This window comes from Oryctolagus cuniculus, chromosome 9 (genome assembly GCF_051225735.1).
Source record: "Oryctolagus cuniculus isolate XC-2025 breed Fujian yellow rabbit chromosome 9, ASM5122573v1, whole genome shotgun sequence".
Taxonomy (NCBI): domain Eukaryota; kingdom Metazoa; phylum Chordata; class Mammalia; order Lagomorpha; family Leporidae; genus Oryctolagus; species Oryctolagus cuniculus.
Genome location: NC_142875.1, coordinates 2,030,374 through 2,048,730, shown reverse-complemented (window position 1 = coordinate 2,048,730; position 18,357 = coordinate 2,030,374). Strand labels below are relative to the sequence as shown.

The 18,357-nt window shown below is 63.0% G+C and overlaps 1 protein-coding gene across 16 annotated transcripts in view; it reads left to right on the top strand.

Moving 5' to 3' along the window:
* The window catches only part of ARHGEF7 (Rho guanine nucleotide exchange factor 7), a 171,224-nt gene extending 154,256 nt beyond the window's left edge, over positions 1 to 16,968 (top strand). For 5 of the 16 annotated variants that reach the window (XM_070048561.2, XM_070048558.2, XM_070048564.2 and 2 more), the window contains 5 exons: positions 4,797 to 4,886; positions 6,921 to 7,097; positions 13,022 to 13,121; positions 13,695 to 13,749; positions 15,093 to 16,968. In XM_070048561.2, coding sequence (XP_069904662.2) covers positions 4,797 to 4,886; positions 6,921 to 7,097; positions 13,022 to 13,121; positions 13,695 to 13,749; positions 15,093 to 15,215 — 545 coding nt within the window. In that variant the 3' untranslated portion in view covers positions 15,216 to 16,968. Of the gene's footprint in view, positions 1 to 4,796; positions 4,887 to 6,920; positions 7,098 to 8,166; positions 9,545 to 13,021; positions 13,122 to 13,694; positions 13,750 to 15,092 lie in introns of those variants that run through there. The other 11 variants (XM_089303389.1, XM_089303394.1, XM_089303390.1 and 8 more) reach the window with 6 other exon arrangements.
* The last annotated feature ends 1,389 nt before the right edge of the window (positions 16,969 to 18,357 follow it).

The window sequence follows — 18,357 nt, the reverse complement described above, 5'->3', positions numbered from 1 at the left end:
GGGTGAGGAGCAGCCTATGTGGGGCTGTGGGGGGGCGAGGAGCAGCCTGTGTGGGGCTGTGGGGGGGCGAGGAGCACCTGTGGGGGGCTGTGGGGGGGCGAGGAGCACCTGTGTGGGGCTGTGTGGGGGGGCGAGGAGCAGCCTGTGTGGGGCTGTGGGGGGGCGAGGAGCACCTGTGGGGGGCTGTGGGGGGGCGAGGAGCACCTGTGGGGGGCTGTGGGGGGGCGAGGAGCACCTGTGGGGGGCTGTGGGGGGGGCGAGGAGCAGCCTGTGTGGGGCTGTGGGGGGGTGAGGAGCACCTGTGTGGGGCTGTGGGGGGGTGAGGAGCAGCCTGTGGGGGGCTGTGGGGGGGCGAGGAGCACCTGTGGGGGGCTGTGGGGGGGCGAGGAGCACCTGTGTGGGGCTGTGGGGGGGTGAGGAGCAGCCTGTGTCGGGCTGTGGGGGGGGTGAGGAGCAGCCTGTGTGGGGCTGTTGGGGGGGCGAGGAGCAGTCTGTGTGGGGCTGTGGGGGGGCGAGGAGCACCTGTGGGGGGCTGTGGGGGGGCGAGGAGCAGCCCTGGGGGGGTGAGGAGCAGCCTATGTGGGGCTGTGGGGGGGCGAAGAGCAGTCTGTGTGGGGCTGTGGGGGGGCGAGGAGCACCTGTGTGGGGCTGTGGGGGGGCGAAGAGCAGTCTGTGTGGGGCTGTGGGGGGGTGAGGAGCACCTGTGGGGGGCTGTGGGGGGGGCGAGGAGCACCTGTGGGGGGCTGTGGGGGGGCGAGGAGCACCTGTGGGGGGCTGTGGGGGGGCGAGGAGCAGCCCTGGGGGGGCGAGGAGCACCTGTGAGGGGCTGTGGGGGGGGCGAGGAGCAGCCCTGGGGGGGCGAGGAGCACCTGTGGGGGGCTGTGGGGGGGGCGAGGAGCAGCCCTGGGGGGGCGAGGAGCACCTGTGTGGGGCTGTGGGGGGGGGCGAGGAGCAGCCATGGGGGCGCGAGGAACATCCCTCGTGTGTGAGGCATCCCGGGGCCGCCTTATGGGTGTTGTCTGTGCTCGGCTTGCCAGGTTCCGTCCTCTCCATGAACAGCCTCAGGGTTGGCACGGTAGCCTCCTGAGCAGCTCACAGCCCAGAGGTGTGACAGGGCTCTGTGACTCTCCGGGTTGTTGGTCCTCTTGGCACCCCACCCTGCGCCCCTCGGGGACCTGTTCCTATGGTAGCTGGTGGGAGAGACGTGTGACCAGATCTGAATGTAGCTGGCCTTGCTCCAAGGAAGACAGGAGTGTGGGGCAGTGCCCAGCCTGCCCGGGCTCAAGTCACACCACTGTCACTGTCACTGTGTGACCGCAGCACAGGCTGTGTTCTCAGCCTGACAGTGGGACCGTGGTAGACTGGAGAAGTCAGTGAGCCGCACACACACTCGCACTGGCTGTTCTACACACACACCTGTCCTCGCCATCACCACCCGCTGCAGCGGCACCCGGCATCCTCCAGCCCCTTGTGACGGGGTGCTGCACGTGGAACTTCTTGGGGACAGAGAATACTGAGGGCTCGGTGCCCCCTCCTTCTGCAGGTGGGAACCTGGCCCCGGGAAACGCGCGGCTGTGGGCACTGGGGTGTGGTTCAGTCACCTGGACCTCGTGTGTGCCAGGAGCACAGTGGGACAGGCAGACCCCATCCTCATGGTGCTCAGCTGGGTACTGGGAGGGTGCTGGCCTGGGAGTGCCGCAGAGACAGGCGGGGCACAGTGGGGGCTCCTGGACAAGGGTGGAGCCCTTGGGGCAGGGGAGGGACCCTCCAGTCCTGGTCAGAGCCTGAGGCAGGGCCCCAGCTGTGTTGAGCAAACAGTGGGAGACCCTGGGCCCAGAGTGGCCTCAGGTGGAGTGAGCCCTGGGCGGCCAGGTCAGACTTGGTGGCCGCGTGGAGAACACGCTGAGAGGCGTGGCCTGACAGTGCCTGGGTGAAGAGCCAGGGTCCCGGTGCTCCGTGGACGACAGCAGCACGGTGACCTGGTGACCCCCTCGGGGAGGGCTCCGGGCCAGCGCTCGCCAGCTCTAGGCTGTGCTTTCTTAAGCGCCAAAGTCCAAGCGGGCAGGACTAGATCAGCAGGAAGAGTCATGGGTTTCGTTGCTACTGGTGGTTCATGAGTGGGTCAGAGACAGAGACAGGGTCTAGCAGTCTGCTCCCCAGACGCCCGCCGCCGCCAGAACCGGGTCAGGCAGACAGGAACCAGGAATTCAGTCCGTGTCTCACCTGAGTGGCAGGGAGCCAGTCGCTTACACTGTCCCCGCTGCCTCCCGGGTCTGCACTTGCGGGCCGGGGAAGGACGTCCTCCCCGCCCCCCCAGCCCAGACACCCGCCCGAGGCTGCCTTGTGTGCGCCTGTGACGTGCAGCCAGTTTGCCTCTCCAGAAGGTCAGGCGTGCTCGCTTCCCGCGGCCGGTGAAGACGTCTCCTTCCCCTTGTCCACAGCGTTGAGGGCTGCCACGCTGGTGCAGCGTGGAAATTGAGGCCGTGTCTGGTTTCCGTGTCTCCCTCGCTGAGACCAGTGTCTTCCCTCCCGCCCTGTGCTGCGCGTCCCCATCTTGCGCCCTTTGTCCCGTCTGTTTTTGAGGTCTGGTGGCACTTTATGAACCCCCACGGCAGAGTGGGCACAGTTCCTCAGTGGTAAAGGGGAGGCCTGTTTCTGGTTGAACCCTGGCGTGTTCCCAAATCACTTTATGAAGTTCTTCCGAAGATTTATTAGAAAGGCAGCGTGACGGGAGGAAGGGGCGGGATTCTCCATCCACAACCCAGAGGCCCCGGGCTGAAGCCAGGAGCAAAGAGCTCCATCGTGGTCTCCCGTGTGGGTGCGGGGGCTGATCACAGGTGCCCCGTGTGGCACGCAGCCGTCGTAAGCTGCAGCATAACCCGCTGTGCCGCGATGCAGGGTGAGACCCTGTGTACTGAGGAGTTAGTCACACAGCCTTACAGGTCACGGCGTTAACCTCCTGCCCGTCTACTGCAGCATAACCCGCTGTGCCGCGATGCAGGGTGAGACCCTGTGTACTGAGGAGTTAGTCACACAGCCTTACAGGTCACGGCGTTAACCTCCTGCCCGTCTACTGCAGCATAACCCACTGTGCCGCGATGCAGGGTGAGACCCTGTGTACTGAGGAGTTAGTCACACAGCCCTACAGGTCACGGCGTTAACCTCCTGCCCGTCTACTGCGGCATAACCCGCTGTGCCGCGATGCAGGGTGAGACCCTGTGTACTGAGGAGTTAGTCACACAGCCTTACAGGTCACGGCGTTAACCTCCTGCCCGTCTACTGCGGCATAACCCGCTGTGCCGCGATGCAGGGTGAGACCCTGTGTACTGAGGAGTTAGTCACACAGCCTTACAGGTCACGGCGTTAACCTCCTGCCCGTCTACTGCAGCATAACCCGCTGTGCCGCGATGCAGGGTGAGACCCTGTGTACTGAGGAGTTAGTCACACAGCCTTACAGGTCACGGCGTTAACCTCCTGCCCGTCTACTGCAGCATAACCCGCTGTGCCGCGATGCAGGGTGAGACCCTGTGTACTGAGGAGTTAGTCACACAGCCCTACAGGTCACGGCGTTAACCTCCTGCCCGTCTACTGCGGCATAACCCGCTGTGCCGCGATGCAGGGTGAGACCCTGTGTACTGAGGAGTTAGTCACACAGCCTTACAGGTCACGGCGTTAACCTCCTGCCCGTCTACTGCAGCATAACCCGCTGTGCCGCGATGCAGGGTGAGACCCTGTGTACTGAGGAGTTAGTCACACAGCCTTACAGGTCACGGCGTTAACCTCCTGCCCGTCTACTGCAGCATAACCCGCTGTGCCGCGATGCAGGGTGAGACCCTGTGTACTGAGGAGTTAGTCACACAGCCTTACAGGTCACGGCGTTAACCTCCTGCCCGTCTACTGTGGATGCCAAAGTATCTCTAAAACACAGAGCTCCCTTCTAGATACTTAGGAAGCAGTTAGCTGACCAGCGGGAGAAGATGTGACGGCCATTTTGACTGAGTGGTGCCCTTGCACCCCTGCAGCTGCCTGTGCCGGGGACACCCGTGGGGACGGCAGTGTGTGTGTATGTCAGGGACGCCTGTGGGGACAACAGGATGTGCGTGTGTACATGTGTGTGTGTCCGCACCCGTGGGGACCACAGTGTGTATGTGCGCACACACGTACCCGTGTGCCGGGGACACCCATGGGGACGGCAGTGTGTGTATTTATGTCAGGGACGCCTGTGGGGACAACAGGATGTGTGTGTGTGTCAACACCCATGAGGACACAGTGTGTGTGTATGTGTGTGTGCCAGGGACAGACACCCATGGGGATGGCAGATTGTGTGTATGTCAGGGACGCCTGTGGGGACAACTGGATGTGTGTGTGTGTGTGTGTGTGTGAGTGAATGCCCGTGAGAACAGCAGTGTGTATGTGTACGTGTGTGTGTGTGTGCGTGTCCGCTTGTGGGGAAGTAGCGAGTACGTGTGTGTGTCCTTGTGCGGGGGTGCCCGTGGGGACAGCATTGTGTATGTGTGTGTGCGCGTGTCCGCGTCCTGGGGTGCCCATGGGGACAGCAGCGTGTACATGTATGTGTGTGTGTGCATGTGCATGTGTCCGCGGGGAGACACGTGCACGTGTGGGGCACCGTGGTGACAGCAGCGTGTACGTGTGTATGTATGTGTGCATGCGTGTCCGTGTGTGGGCGCCGCGGGGACAGCAGTATGTGTGTGTGTGTGTGTGCGTGTGCATGTGTCCGTGGGGGACATGTGTGCGTGTGCGGGCGCCATGGGGGCTGACGTGCGGTCTCTTGGCAGGCACTGCGGCCCTGGAGGAGGACGCGCAAATCCTCAAAGTCATCGAGGCCTACTGCACAAGTGCCAAGACTCGGCAGACGCTCAATTCCAGTAAGTTCACCACCTGCCCGCGCCCGGCTCGGGGGGTGGGCTGCGTCTGTGGGTGCAGTTGGGGTGGAGCCCGGGTCCCCGGCCCCGGAGCAGGGCCTGAGCGGTAGGCAGGGTGTATGGAATTCTAGGTAGCGTCTTCCCGGGGAGGCCCTGTGTGCGTGGGTGCCAGCCTGCGCCGAGAGCGTGCTGAGCCGGCCTGGCATCGGCTCGGTTTTGTTGATGTCGTTGGGCTTCTTTTTTGGTTTCAGTTTTGTAGCTGCTTGGAGTTCTTGTACAAAGTCCAAACCTAGAACAAGGCTTGCTCTCTCTTTTTTTTTTTTTTAATTTGCTTAAGAGCGTGGTTTTTGTGGCCAGCGGAGTTGCTTGGCAGCTGTCGGTTGTGTGGCTCTGGTGTGTGTGTGGGCAGCGCAGGCTCTTGCTGGGGCTGGCTCTGTTTCACTGGGTTGTGCTGGATCCCTGTCCACCTGGACTTTGGCGGATGGCTGATCTCGCCTGCTGGTGCAGACCGGCGCCCCGTCCTGTTGGCTCTGCCTGTGTGCAGGTGGCTGTGGCTGGCAGGGGAGCGCCCAGGCGGCTTCTGTGGACGGCCTGCCCTGGGCAGTGTTTTACCCGCTGTGCCAGCGGTCAGTGTTGTCCTTTTCCTGTTCTCAGTGGTGACGGTGCCTGTGTGTGCTAACCAGAGGCAGAAGAGAGGTGGAAGGCCCGTGAGCTCGTCACCGTGTGGATGAGTCGGTGTATGATCGAGCAGCCGTGTTGTGATCTGGGGCTTGTATTTTGGCTGTGCTTGTGTTTTTAATTGGTCTTCTCAGTTTCACTCCCTTAAAGTGGAGGGGTCTGGAGCAAGAGACCGGGTCCTGAGCGTGGCGGCAGTGGCCGGGGCTCTGTGAGGTCGCCCCTGTCGCTTGGCTCTGTCACGTGCTGCCTTCCTGCCGTGCAGAAGCGTGGAGCCGTGTTGACATCTGCTGTAGTTTGTAATTGGGCAGAGTGTCAGGGGGGCTCCGAGGGTTCTAGCCAGCCATGGCCTTGAGCCTGAGCCTCTGCTGTGAGCAGCGGGAGTGAGGCACAGTTGGTGCTGCCAGGAGGGGCAGGGTCCCCGTGCAGGCGCTGGGAGTGGGTGTGTAGTGGAGCAGCTCCCGAATGCCCAGGAGCCCGAGACTCGGCGTCCTTGGTGCTGACTTCTGTCTCGAGGAGCGAGGCCGTGGCAGACGATGGAGAGCTGGGTCTGACTGATGGGCAGCCCTGGCTGCTGTCACGCCGGTCCTCGGGCTTCCCTCCGAGGGAGCCGCTCGCAGCCCTGCCTGACCAGCATCTCTGCTCATGGTCAGCAGCTGTCCGTGGGGTCATTTTTCTCGTGCGCTCTGGTGCCCACTTCCCCTGTGGCCTGTCTTGAGGCCGTGCGCGGGTTCACCACAGCCCCGGGAACGGGCAGTGCGTGGGGGAGGGAGGGCCGGGGACCTTCTGCGGGGCCTGTGGACCCACAGGTGAGTGTGACCCCGCTGCTGACCCCTGGTCTTGGCAGTGATGCTCAGAAGTCAGCGGAAGTCCTTTGGGGTCGTTTTGCAGTTGTCACATAGACTTAGTGCGTGGGAAACGGGTTTTCAATAGCCGTAACTGGTACCTTTTACAAATAATGTTCAAAATGACTGTTAATGTGAATACAATATGGGATAGAACTGGTTAATTGCTGAGTGCTTAGAGAATCATCTTTTGGCGTGGGTATAATTTGTAAAAGATTTCTTAACTGAGTTTTACGACAGCATTTTTAAAAAGGAGCAGTTCGGAAGCTGTTGTGTTTAGATTTATTTTTCAGCAGTAGCAGTAGCTGATGTAGTCAGTGCTAAGGGTTACACTAAACTTGAGCTTGTCAGGAAGACCCAGCCGTATGTAAGCAGAAATGACCGTTGCTGCCGTTTTTTAACGATGTTTTCTCTCTTCCTTCTCTTCCCGTCACCTTTTGCTTCCGTCCGTGTCTGGTTGTGGCTCTCCTGTCCGCCCTCCCCTCTGCCTGTCGCATCTGTCGCCCTCCCGTCTTAGCGTGGCAAGGCACTGACCTGATGCATAACCACGTCTTGGCTGATGATGACCAAGCAAGCCTAGAGCCCCTGGGGCGGCGCAGTAGCCTCTCTCGGCTGGAGCCCTCAGACCTCTCGGAAGACTCTGAGTATGACAGTATATGGACAGCCCATAGTTACAGAATGGGTTCTGCATCTCGTAAGAGCTGTTGCTCATATATCTCTCACCAGAACTAACGCACTCTCAGCCGTTCTTAACCAGCTTGTGGTACCGCAGCCTGCTTCTCTAGGTGTTTTCTTGCTGTCCCTCGTCTCCTTTATGTGACATTTTAACAACTCTTAGAGTGCTCCTGGTATTTCCCATGTACCTGTGGAGGCGTACTTGCCAATCCGAGTGTGCGTTCACGTTCCTGGCCACTGGAGGGGGACGGGGTGTTCACCCGAACATTCACGCCTCTACCTGAGGGTGCTTTCCTTAGTGGAGAGTTGTTCTGTAGCGCCTCAAGGTTTGCTTTTTTAATCCTCAGTGTAGCAGCTGCCTCTTTCTTTTTGGATACAGCTGTATGAACACTTTTATATTTTATACTGAAACACACAGGGCTGGCATCTGAGTGCCACCACAGAGGGGACGCTGGCCTCGTACACAGGGACCTAAATGAACACACTGACCCAGCAAGTGGTGGAGGGGGTGGGAGGCATGGTGGCCGTGTCCCTGGCTGCGCTCCTGTGGCCATGTGGCATGTGTGTGGGCTCTGGGCAGTGCCAACTCCCATGTGCTCCGAGCCTGTCTCGACCCCACTGCTCTGCTCTGCTGTGCGCGGGGCAGAGGAGAGGGTGTGGTCACGGCTCAGCCATCCAGGCTCGTCCTCACGCCACACTGCTGCCTGCAGCCCCGCCCGAGCCCCAGGCTGCAGCGCTGGGCGCCTGCACGCAGAGAGGCCTCGGTGACGACCGCCCTCGAGCGCCTTGGCCTCGGTCCTGGCGGGGCTGCGCCCTGACACGCCCCCGTGGGAGCCGTGCGCTCCGAGGAGGCTCCCTCCGGAAGGCCCCGTTCGCTGCCCTCACGCAGGCTGACTCCGCCTCAGACGCAGCTGAATGTGGCCTCGAGTCCACCCCCGGCCCTGGCTCGAGGGGCAGAGCGCGGGTCCCCCACGTGCTCTGTCGGTGTTAAAGTGCAGCCTGTGGCTGTGTCTGAAGGACGCGGGAGAAGCAGCTGCGGGAAACGAGGCGCCACACTGACGGGGAGTAACATCTCTTCCTTTCCTCAGGGCAGCTGCAGGTGCAGGTGCCGGGACGCCGCCCCTCCTGTGCCAGGCCCACGTGCTCAGTGTTGCGGTCTTGACCAGTGCTGTCTCCTGGAAGCTGGCCCCGCTGCTCCCAGGCCCCAGGGTGCTAGTGGACTTGGGCAGTGGCTCACTGTGTACCACGCGGGCAGCTCATTCTGCGTGGGATGAGGCCAGGGCAGAGTCGCCGGGACGGTGGTCACGCCCAGGTGTTTGTCCCCGCGTAGCCGCTGACCTGCTCTCCCCGCTGGAGATGGCGTGTTTTTACACCAAGTGGCAGAAGCAGGAAGTTGAGGCAGGCGCGTGCAGACTCGGCCCAGTGTTGGTCTGCAGCAGAGATGGGGTTTATCTGTGGTGCAGCCAAACAGCAAATGGAATTTTTGGAGAAATGCAACTTAGAAGTTTATATATTCACTCCAGACCGCACTATGGATTTAGAAGCGGCTGTGTTTTTATGTCACATAGGACAGCCATCTTTTCTGATCCTGACCGTGGAGTAACTTTGTGTGCTTAGGAACTGTAATAACTCGTGCACTGGCTTAGACGCCTTTGCCTTGCCTTAGTGAGCCTGGCCCCCCGGCGCCCCGTGCTGGCTGCAGCACAGCACTGAGGTGCAGTCGCTGCACTTGGGTTTTCTTAGTGCTAAGTATCGTTTGGTTGTCTGACAGAGACATTTTAGTGAACTCCTACACACCAAAGTTCGGACAGTTTCCCATCATTCCTTTTTGTACCAGTCAGAGCCATCCCGACGACGGTTTCTGTTGAGGGTAAGATCACCACAGAATACTAGCGTGAACTTCTCTTCATTTGTATTTGTTTTGAGTGTCTGGCACCATGAGCTTTTGTGACCTGGTGACAAGTTCTTGTGCTCCAGGTCCAGAAAGACGTCCCCGGGCGGCCGTGGAGCCGGGCGGCCCGAGGGCCGTGTTTCTGCTCCGTGGAGCTTCGGTCCTGCTGACGAGTGTCCTCTGTTCATGCAGTCCTGTGGTTGCTCCGTGGGCAGCCGGGGTCGCGCCGGCCGTGGGGCGTTGCCGCCGTTGCCGCCGAGCGAACACTGGCTGCAGGAGGACCCCAGGCTCTCTGCGCTGCGTGTTTTGCGTAAAATTGCAATACACAGCGATGTGTACATAGTGGCATCAGATCTGGAACAGAAGTCTGTATATACTGTGCTCTCTGTCTGTGACTGGGAAAAGCCATCTCTAGTACCTGACTCTTTGAAACCCGACTGGCTGTATATTGAATGTAGCATTGCATTGTACAGTGTGCACATTATCGTCTGTGGTTGCTATGACAATGAAGTGTTTGTTTTATATTTTAAAAAGACATCTGTCATGTACAGCTGGAATAAATTTTGCATTTGCTAGCCTGTGGCTTTCCGTGTTTGTTCGTGGCGGGAGGGAGCAGCGCAGCTGCAGTGCCGTGGGGTCGGCTTCGAGGCGGCCCCGGCTGTGCCGCGCTGTGCCGCGCCGCGCCGCGCCGGCCGCCCTCAGCCATCCCCTCCTCCTTTTTTTCTTTGCTTTTTAAAGCGAATCCTCAGTCACCGGGAGGTTTTCTTCAGAAAGATGCGTCATTGTCTTTTGTGCGTAAGTGAAAAAGCGGCTCTTCCAGCGCGGTTTTGTTTCTGGAAAGTGCACGTCCAGCTGGCCGAGAGGTGGAAGAGGAAGCCAGATGAGAGGGAGAGCAGCCGGGGCAGGCGCCGGCCGCAGCCGCTGAGCGCTCTGGGGGTGCCGACTCGGGGTCCCCGCTCCTCCGACAGTGAGTGAGGGTCCTCCGCGCGAGCAGCAGCGTGGCGTGGCCCAGGGACGTCCGCAGGGATTCTGAGAGTGACCTCCCTTTCAGTCGTGCGAGCTCGGAGCAGGGAGGTGCCGAATGCAAGACGGCTTGCCGGCTTTGCCACACGTGCACTTGACTGCTGGGCCGAGGGGCGGATGCTCCCTTTCTGACAAAATGACGCTCTTTAGGCTTCAGCACGGGCAGACTCACGCACGTGTGCCCGCACGCCACACGCGTGCCCAGACCGATCTGTCTGCGGGGCTTAGTTGTGAAGGTAAGACGCGGGCCCCCGAGCTCCGGCGCGAGGCCTGCTCTGTCGCTGCCTGGACGGGACACGGCGTCTGAAACGCAGGTGTTTGGTTCGAGCTGTGCTTCCCAAACCAAGGCCCAGGTTCTTGCGGTGCCTCCGGCGTGTCCCCAAGCGCTGGGTCACGTCTGTGAGGGAGCGAGCGCCGACCCCATGCTGGCCGGCGTCTCTGGATGAGCATGGTGAGCGGGTCCCAGCCTGCAGGCCCCTCCTGGAGTCCTGTGGCTGAAGTGCGGGCTCGGGTGTGAGTGCCCGTCACTGTGTGTCATTGCTCCCGCTCCCTCCGTCGGGGAACCGTGCCAGCCACGGCCAGCCAGCGGTGTGGCGCATTTCCGGCACGTCTCAGACCACGGCCCGAGAACCACGAGGCGTCCTCGGTGATGCCGGGAAAGAGAAGGCAGGATAGAGAAGGCCGAGTTAGAGTTCCGTGCGTATCTCTGGGCGAAGCTCACCAAAGCCTGGACCGTGCTGAAGCGCCTCGTGGCTCTCAAGTCGTGGCCAGAGTGAGGCCGTGAGTCCTCTTGGCCCCTGGAAACCAGGGTTTGGGAAGCACAGGCCTCGGCCGTGCTGGAGCCGTCGGTGCGTGAGCACCTGCTGGCTCACCGGCAAGCCCGCAGCTGGCGTTCCCGCGCCCGTGCGACTCGGGGCCTCTGCCCGCAGTAGGACGCCCACAGTCGTCCGTCTTAGGGCCGCTCTGTTGTCATCAGAGTAACAGAACAACACTCAGGCGCCCGTCTCTACACAGGCTGTTTCCCGAGTCAGCCGTGCTACACGTGCACATTCACGGCTTTAGTCCCTGTCAATCAGCGCGGGGAACCTCCAGCCTTTGTCACTGGAGTTAATCGCGTATTGACAGCATTATTTAGATTGATCCTCAGGGGAGCTCCACGGTTCACCCGCTGTGAGGTGGGGGCTGGGTGGTCAGAGGCGGGCTCGCCCGAGGCGTGCAGGGCGCCCCTCGCTGCCCCGGGGACGTCTGTGGTCTGTCTCACTTGTCGTGGCAAAGCTGTAGTGCCAGGAAGCTAGAAGAGCCAAAGACGATGGAAACGTGTGGACTTGGGTGCACCCAGAGTGCATCTCCCGAGACCCCGTCCCGCCTGCGTCCTGTCTCCCCTGCGTGAAGACGCGGTGCAGGTTTGTGGGGTGGATTCGGAACTAACGCGCACAGCCTCAGCCGTCTGGACCCAGCCTGGACGGCGGGCAGCGGCTGCGGCGCGTTTCCCTCACGGGCAGTCAGGGAAGCGCTGCTCTCGGCGCATGTGCTGCGGACGGCTGGGTCTTCACGAAGCCCTTCGTGTCTCTGTGGGCCGGGGGCCCACGTGTTGATTCTTCCTCACACGAGCATCGTCCCGGGGGCCCACGCGTCCCCACGGCACGGGGCCTGGGAAGATGCAGGCTCATCTCGTGCGGCTTCAGGGGGCCCGGGGTACCTGGAGGATACCCGGCTCCCAGAAGGGGCATTCCCCCCCCCCCCGGTCTTGCAGACCCTGTCTGAGGCCCTGGGGAGACTGAGCTGCCAGCCAGAGGGGGTTCTTGAGCCCCGTTCCCTGAAGTCAGCCCCGTGCTGGGGTCGGGCTGGGGCTGGGGTGTGGCCTTGCCGGGCTGCCAGAGCCGCTGGCCGGCAGAGGCCAGTCGTGCACCGTGGTCATGCCAGCGTGAGCAGGAGGGCCAACCGAAGCCTGGACCTTGGGACCCCTGGGTGACCAAGGAGGGGCCGGCAGCCTCTGCTGCCTGAACGAAGTACTTGTGTCGGGAGGGTGGGGCCGGGAGACCTGCCAGGGCCAGTCCCTGTCCCTTGGTGCCACTGTGGGAGTCTGACGCTGCTTGCGTTCCGAGGAGAGCAGGCTGACCGCAGCCGCGGGGGATGCTCGTGGCCGTGAAGCCGTGTCTGCACAGCGCCCTCGGCGTCCGACGCCGGGAGCATGAGGCAGCCTGGAGGAGCAGAGCGAGTCTCCGCCTGTGAGTGCTTTTTCCTGGAGCAGCGTGGATCACAGCCCCGGGCCGCCTCCCGCAGGAGACGCCGTCTTCCCTCCAGCCTGTGTCTGGCCTTGTGTTTCAGAACTACGGACAGTGTGTGTGGTCTCACAGCTGAAATAAAAAACCGCTGCTTCCTTGCCTCTTACTAAGACTTGGTTTTCTTCCCTCCACTTTGCAAATGAGTGTCAGGGTCTCCCAGTGCGTCTCAGCGGCACAGATCCGCACCGGAGCCTGCCCGAGGTCGGCCCGGGCAGGCTGCGTGCTCAGGTGCCGGCGCTGGGATCCTCCGGTGTTGTGAACAGCGTCTTTCACGTAGAAGAATGTGTATGTGTCTGGGAATAATAAAGTTTGTGTTAAAAAACCGGCTGCCGAGTGTCGCCTTTTTAGACACCGCTGTGATGTTGTCTGTAGTGTGCAGTGTGCCACTGCCGGGTGCTGAGTGGCAGGCATGGGGGGGAGGGGGTGTTGTCGGGTCTCGTGCGTCGTCCCGAGATTCCTGGGAGAAGGTGATGTCTCGGAATTTGTGACCTATGCAGACACATGTGGTCAGAGCCTGTGGAAGGCCCCTAGTGAGGTTCAGGGACGCAGGTTTATGCATGTGACTCCCGGAAGGGCGGCGTGTGTGGGTGCGGGAAGGGCGTGCGGAGAGCCGCCTGTCTCGGGGGTCTGGGGGCGCAGCTGCTGGAGGTAGCGTCTGAGTCATGCTGTATAGTCAAGTTGTGTCGCCCAGCTGCCGCGTGGCGTTCACCTGAGCCGTTCTGTTTTTTATTTTCCCTACCCTAGGTTCACGCAAAGAATCTGCTCCACAAGTTTTGCTTCCAGAAGAAGAGAAAATTATAGTGGAAGAAACTAAAAGTAACGGCCAGACGGTGATGGAAGAGAAGTAAGACGTCTCCGCGTTCCCACGGCCCGTGCGGCTCGGGGGCGGAGGGCCAGTGCGGGCTGGGGCTGGGGGGCGGTGGGCCAGTGCCGGCAGGGGGCTGGGGGGCCGAGGGCCAGTGCGGGCTGGGGCTGGGGGGCGGAGGGCCAGTGCTGGCAGGGGGCTGGGGGGCCGAGGGCCAGTGCGGGCTGGGGCTGGGGGGCGGAGGGCCAGTGCGGGCAGGGGCTGGGGGGCGGAGGGCCAGTGCCGGCAGGGGGCTGGGGGGCAAAGGGCCAGTGTGGGCAGGGGCTGGGGGGCAAAGGGCCAGTGTGGGCAGGGGCTGGGGGGCGGAGGGCCAGTGCGGGCAGGGGCTGGGGCGCCGAGGGCCAGTGCTGGCAGGGGGCTGGGGGGCAGAGGGCCAGTGCGGTCAGGGGCTGGGGGGCGGAGGGCCAGTGCCGGCAGGGGGCTGGGGGGCAGAGGGCCAGTGCGGGCTGGAGCTGGGGGGCAGAGGGCCAGTGCGGGCCGGGGGCTGGAGGGGTCTCCCCAGGCCTCTGCCCCCCCAGCCAGGCTGATGTCCTCATTCTTCTTCTGTCACAGGAGCCTGGTGGACACTGTGTACGCGTTGAAGGATGAAGTCCAAGAACTGAGACAGGTATGTCACTGTTGGTTTCGTGTGCGCACACATGTGTGTGTGTGTGTGTGTTCAATGGGAAAAAAAGGAAAAGCCCTCTGCAGATTAAAAAAAGGACCACGAGGAGATGGTGTCTGTCGCATCCGACCAGTGCAGCGGTGGCTCTGGGCGTGTGGCTGGGCCCGGTGGGAGCTGGGGCGTGGCCCGTGGGGACACTTTTGAGCCGAGGTCTGTGCTGTCGGAAGCCATCTGTTGGGATAATTTAGAACTCAGATCCTGCCCCCGAAAACTCCATGAGGTCCCTGATTCGTCTGTGCGGGCACATGGGCCAGTCAGCAGCATGTGTCACACTGGCCAGGGGTGGTATTGATGTGTATATGTGTGGTGTGTGCATGTGTACACATGTGTGCGCGTGTGTGGTGTGTACATGAGTGGGGTGTGTGATGTGCATGTGTGGGGTGTGTGCATGTGTGGTCTGTGGTGTGTGTTCACGTGTGGTGTTTTCACATGTATGGTGCCTGCACGTGTGTGGTCTCTGTGTGGTGTGTGCAGCGTGCACATGTGTGCATGTGTGTACATGTGTGTACATGTGTGTGAATGTGGCATGTACACGTGTGGTCTGCATGTGTGTGTGTGGCCTGTGTTCACACGCGTGTGGTCTGAATGTGTGCATGTGTGTACATGTGGTTGTGTGTGGTCTCTGGTGTGTTCACACGTGTGTGGTCTGAACATGTGTGCATGTGTGTACATGTGGTTGTGTGGTCTCTGATGTGTTCACATGTGTGTGCATGCATGCGCTGTGTGCACATGTGTGTGCATGTGTGGTCTCTGTGTGTACGTGTGTGCATTTGATGTGTGCACACGGCCTGGGTTCCCTGCAGAACCTGGAGAGGGAGGGGTAGGGGAGGTGAAGGCGGCAGCGACGCCGGGGCCGGGGTACAGGGTCCCTGTGGTCAGCCGTTCCCAGGGACGTCCATGGCATTCCCGGCCGCTCCCCGCCCGGTGTGACCCGGCAGGTCTCAGCCCCAGCATCCGGCCCAGCTCTGTGTGCTCCAGGCGCGTTTCAGTGCCGCGTGGGGCCCAGCTTAGCCGCACAGGCGGGCTCGTGGCCGCCCCTGCCCCTCGCGCTGGTGACTGAGGGCCTTGTCCTCGGGGGTTGCCGGGGCCAGAGCTGTCCACCACATCGTCGTGCTGCGTGGACTAGGCCTCGGGCAGCCCCGGCTGGGTTTCAACTGCCGAGGCCCCGGTCCCCGAGAGTGCGTGCGGGGTAGGGCAGCCCCGGCCGGGTTTCGCCCACCGAGGCCCCGGCCCCGAGCGTGCGGCTGGTGGCCGAGGCTGAGCGCTGTGGTGTGCCCGGCCCCCAGGACAACAAGAAGATGAAGAAGTCCCTGGAGGAGGAGCAGCGGGCCCGCCGGGACCTGGAGAAGCTGGTGCGCAAGGTGCTGAAGACACTGAACGACCCGGCCTGGGACGAGACCAACCTCTGAGGGCCGGCCGCAGTGGGCCGCACTCGGGAGGTGCAGGCGCCCAGGGTCCCCGGCACCGCCTCCTGCCGCACTCGGGAGGCGCAGGCGCCCAGGGCCCCCGGCACCGCCTCCTGCCGCACTCGGGAGGCGCAGGCACCCAGGGCCCCCGGCACCGCCTCCTGCCGTAAGTGCAGAACCAGTGCAGAGCCCGGCTTCCCAGACTGTTGGGATGTGACGGACACGCGTGCCCTGCACCTCCTGCCCCCGACCGCGGACCTGCGTGCTGCGACTCCCTCCCCACACGCCTTCCTGGCGGCCTGCACCCCTGCCGTGCGCCCACAGCCTGACCTCAGACCCCGTGCGCAGGCGCTGCAAGCCCGCGGAGCGGCCGCCCAGAGGAGACCCGGCCCCCGCGCCCCGTGGGCTCCCGGGCTCTTCTGTGGCCGGTCTGACCACTCCACGCTGCACGGTTCCATCCTCCCCCGAGAGTTCCAGCACTTGTAAATAGAATGTGTTATTTATTGTGGCCCCAGCAGAGGGAGGCAGCCGGCCTTGCCGCGACGCTGGGAGCTGCTCCCAAGGGCGGGCTCTCCCTCCGGGCTGACTGGGCACAGCCCCGCCCGTGCGAGCCGTCCCCTCGGCAGAAGCAAAGCAATACACAGCCCAGTGCGGCTCAGTGACTGCGGCCCCGAGGCCCCACCGGGGCGGGCGGGGCAGGGAGCCGGCCTCGCCCAGCTCTGCGGGCCTTGGGCCTGGGAGGCTGTGGGCGCTCCCGGCCGGCTGTCCCCTCTCCCTTGGCAATAAGCAGTGGTGACCCAGGGCCTGGCCGGCCTTTCCCTCCTGTGTCGGAGATGACGGAACCTCCCGCAGAGCAGTTGTCGTGTCTCTAGAGACCTGTGTGACAGCGGACGAGACCACATGACTGCGCCTGCTGAGCCCTGCCTTTGACCCGGCAGCCTGGGGGTTGGTTCTGTCCCCGCACCCCTGCTGACGAGGGCACCTTCTCCTGCCCCAGCCCTGCGGCTGCGCGGCCCCTAACCCGAGTCGCCAGCGCTCTGTGTTGGCGTTTTCTACCTGTCTGTCTTGTCTTTTGGTGAGCTGCTTTCCCAAGCGGCTTTCTGGTGTTGCCCAGGACGTGCGGCAGAGGCGGGGGCTGTGTGCCGGCAGAGCCGCTGTGCCCAGCAGGCGTTAACTCAGGAACAACTGCCCCGCCCCCCGTGCCTCTGCCAGCCTTCAGCTGCGGTCTGTGGCCGGGGTGGGCCCCTCCAGAGCCTGCCTTAACCGGGGAGGAGGGCCGGTCCGTGTAAAGCCTCCCCTGAGCTGAGCCGCGCTCACCGTGGCGGCCGTGGGCCCAGCGCCTCCTGGATCAGAGACGGGTCTGCAGGGAGGGCTGCCCTCTGGTGTGCGGCCCTGTGCCTGTCGCCCAGTGACCTCCGGAAGGGGAGGAGCTGGCGTGGACGGGCAGGGGTGTGTGGCCCACAGCTGTCCCTGCGGCAAGTGAGGCCGGGCGGGCGTCTCTCCCTGCACGTGGGAAGCACTTCCTCTTGGAACCGGCGTAGAGATGTAGCATCCGGGACTTCCCGGGCCCCGGGCACCTGCCTGGGCTTGTCCTGGACTCTGTCCATGCCAATCATTCTCTCCACCTCGGGGGACCTTGGACGGCATGGAGCAGCCCCTCCTTGCTGTCACAGACCATGTCCTGGTGTCGACTGCTACAGTGTTCGCGCTGCGTTGTTGGAATCATTAAACTCGTTATTTTTCTTATGTCACAAAACGGTCCTCTCGGTTGTCTTTGGCGAGTCTGACGCGTGTGTGCCGCCCTCGCTGTTGCCGTTGGCTTTTTGAGATCTGGAAGCTCCGGTGTGGGTTTTGATGCCAGAGAGATACCGCTGCCGCCTGAGAGTGTGGACGGGAGACTGGGAGACGGTGGACGTCCAGGCGGCTGGGCCTTCGCGGGGGTGGCTGGGAGACGGAGGACCGTTGCTCGGGTGCCGGTCATTCGGCCAGGGCGAGGTCCTTCCTGAACGGTGAGCGGCTGCAGTGCCGCCCTGCGCCCGGGGTGGCCCAGAAAACCCTGTCCTGCAGGGCCCTCGCTGCCGGGGCCGTCATCTTGGAACATGGGCGTCGGCGGGGGGCTCGGGAAGTGCTGTGGGGATGCCTCTGCCGGCCTGGAGGGGCGTGTGTCGCCGGCCGGTCTTCAGACGACACTGCTGCTTGCGTCTTTCCCGGCGTCCAGGGGCCGGCAGCCACGTTCCCCCAGGTGCAGCAGCGAGGCCCAGGTGGGCCGAGAGCCCGGGCCAGCCCGGTCCTGGCGTCGGCCTGGGTGTGCTGGTGATGGAGGCGCGGGGAAGGATGGCCACGGGGACCCGGGGCCCTGCGAGGTCTCTCTGTTCCCCGGGCCTGGCCGAGGTGCCCTGGGGACCGTCTCATCGCCAGCCCACAGGAGGCCAGCGTGGAAACTCGGAGGTTCCATGGTGTCAGGCACGCGAGCGGTCGTCTGGGCTGTGTGCTGGTGAGGTGTCCAGCGGCTGGGCCTTGATCTTCCTGCTCGTGGAGAAGACCGGGACGTCCCACGAGGATGGAGAAACTGCTGTCACCCCCGAGCCTTGTCCTCACCCTGCAGGGGCCGCCGGTGCCGAGCGAGCGAGTGCGGTGGCCTGGCGTGTGCGTGTGCTTGCATGTGTGTACACGTGTGTGTGTGGGTGCGTGTGCGCGAGGCGTCTGCACCGCAGGCGTGGCCGTGTTGGGCCCTTCCGTGCTCACTCCCTGTGGGACTGGCTCGGTGGCTCTGAGAGGGACGGCCGCTGTTGCAGAAACGCACTCTGACCACCCTGAACACGCAACCCCAGGTGTGCCGGCCTGTGGCTCGGGGTTTCGTCACCGCTCGGGACATCCGGGCCCCATATTGGGCGACTGGTGCAGGTCCCGGCTGCTCCTGAGCCAGTGTCCTGTGAGTGCGGCTGGGAAGCCGTGGAGGGTGGCCCAGGGGCCTAGGCCCCGCCCCCACGCGGGAGACCAGGGTGGGGCTCCAGGCTCCCAGCTTCAGCCTGGCCCGGCCCTGGCTGCTGTGGGCCTCGGGGGAATGAGCCGGCAGGTGGGAACTCTCTCTGCCTTTCAGATAAAATGGAAACAAATAAAAAATGTGAAAGGCCTGTGCAACCGT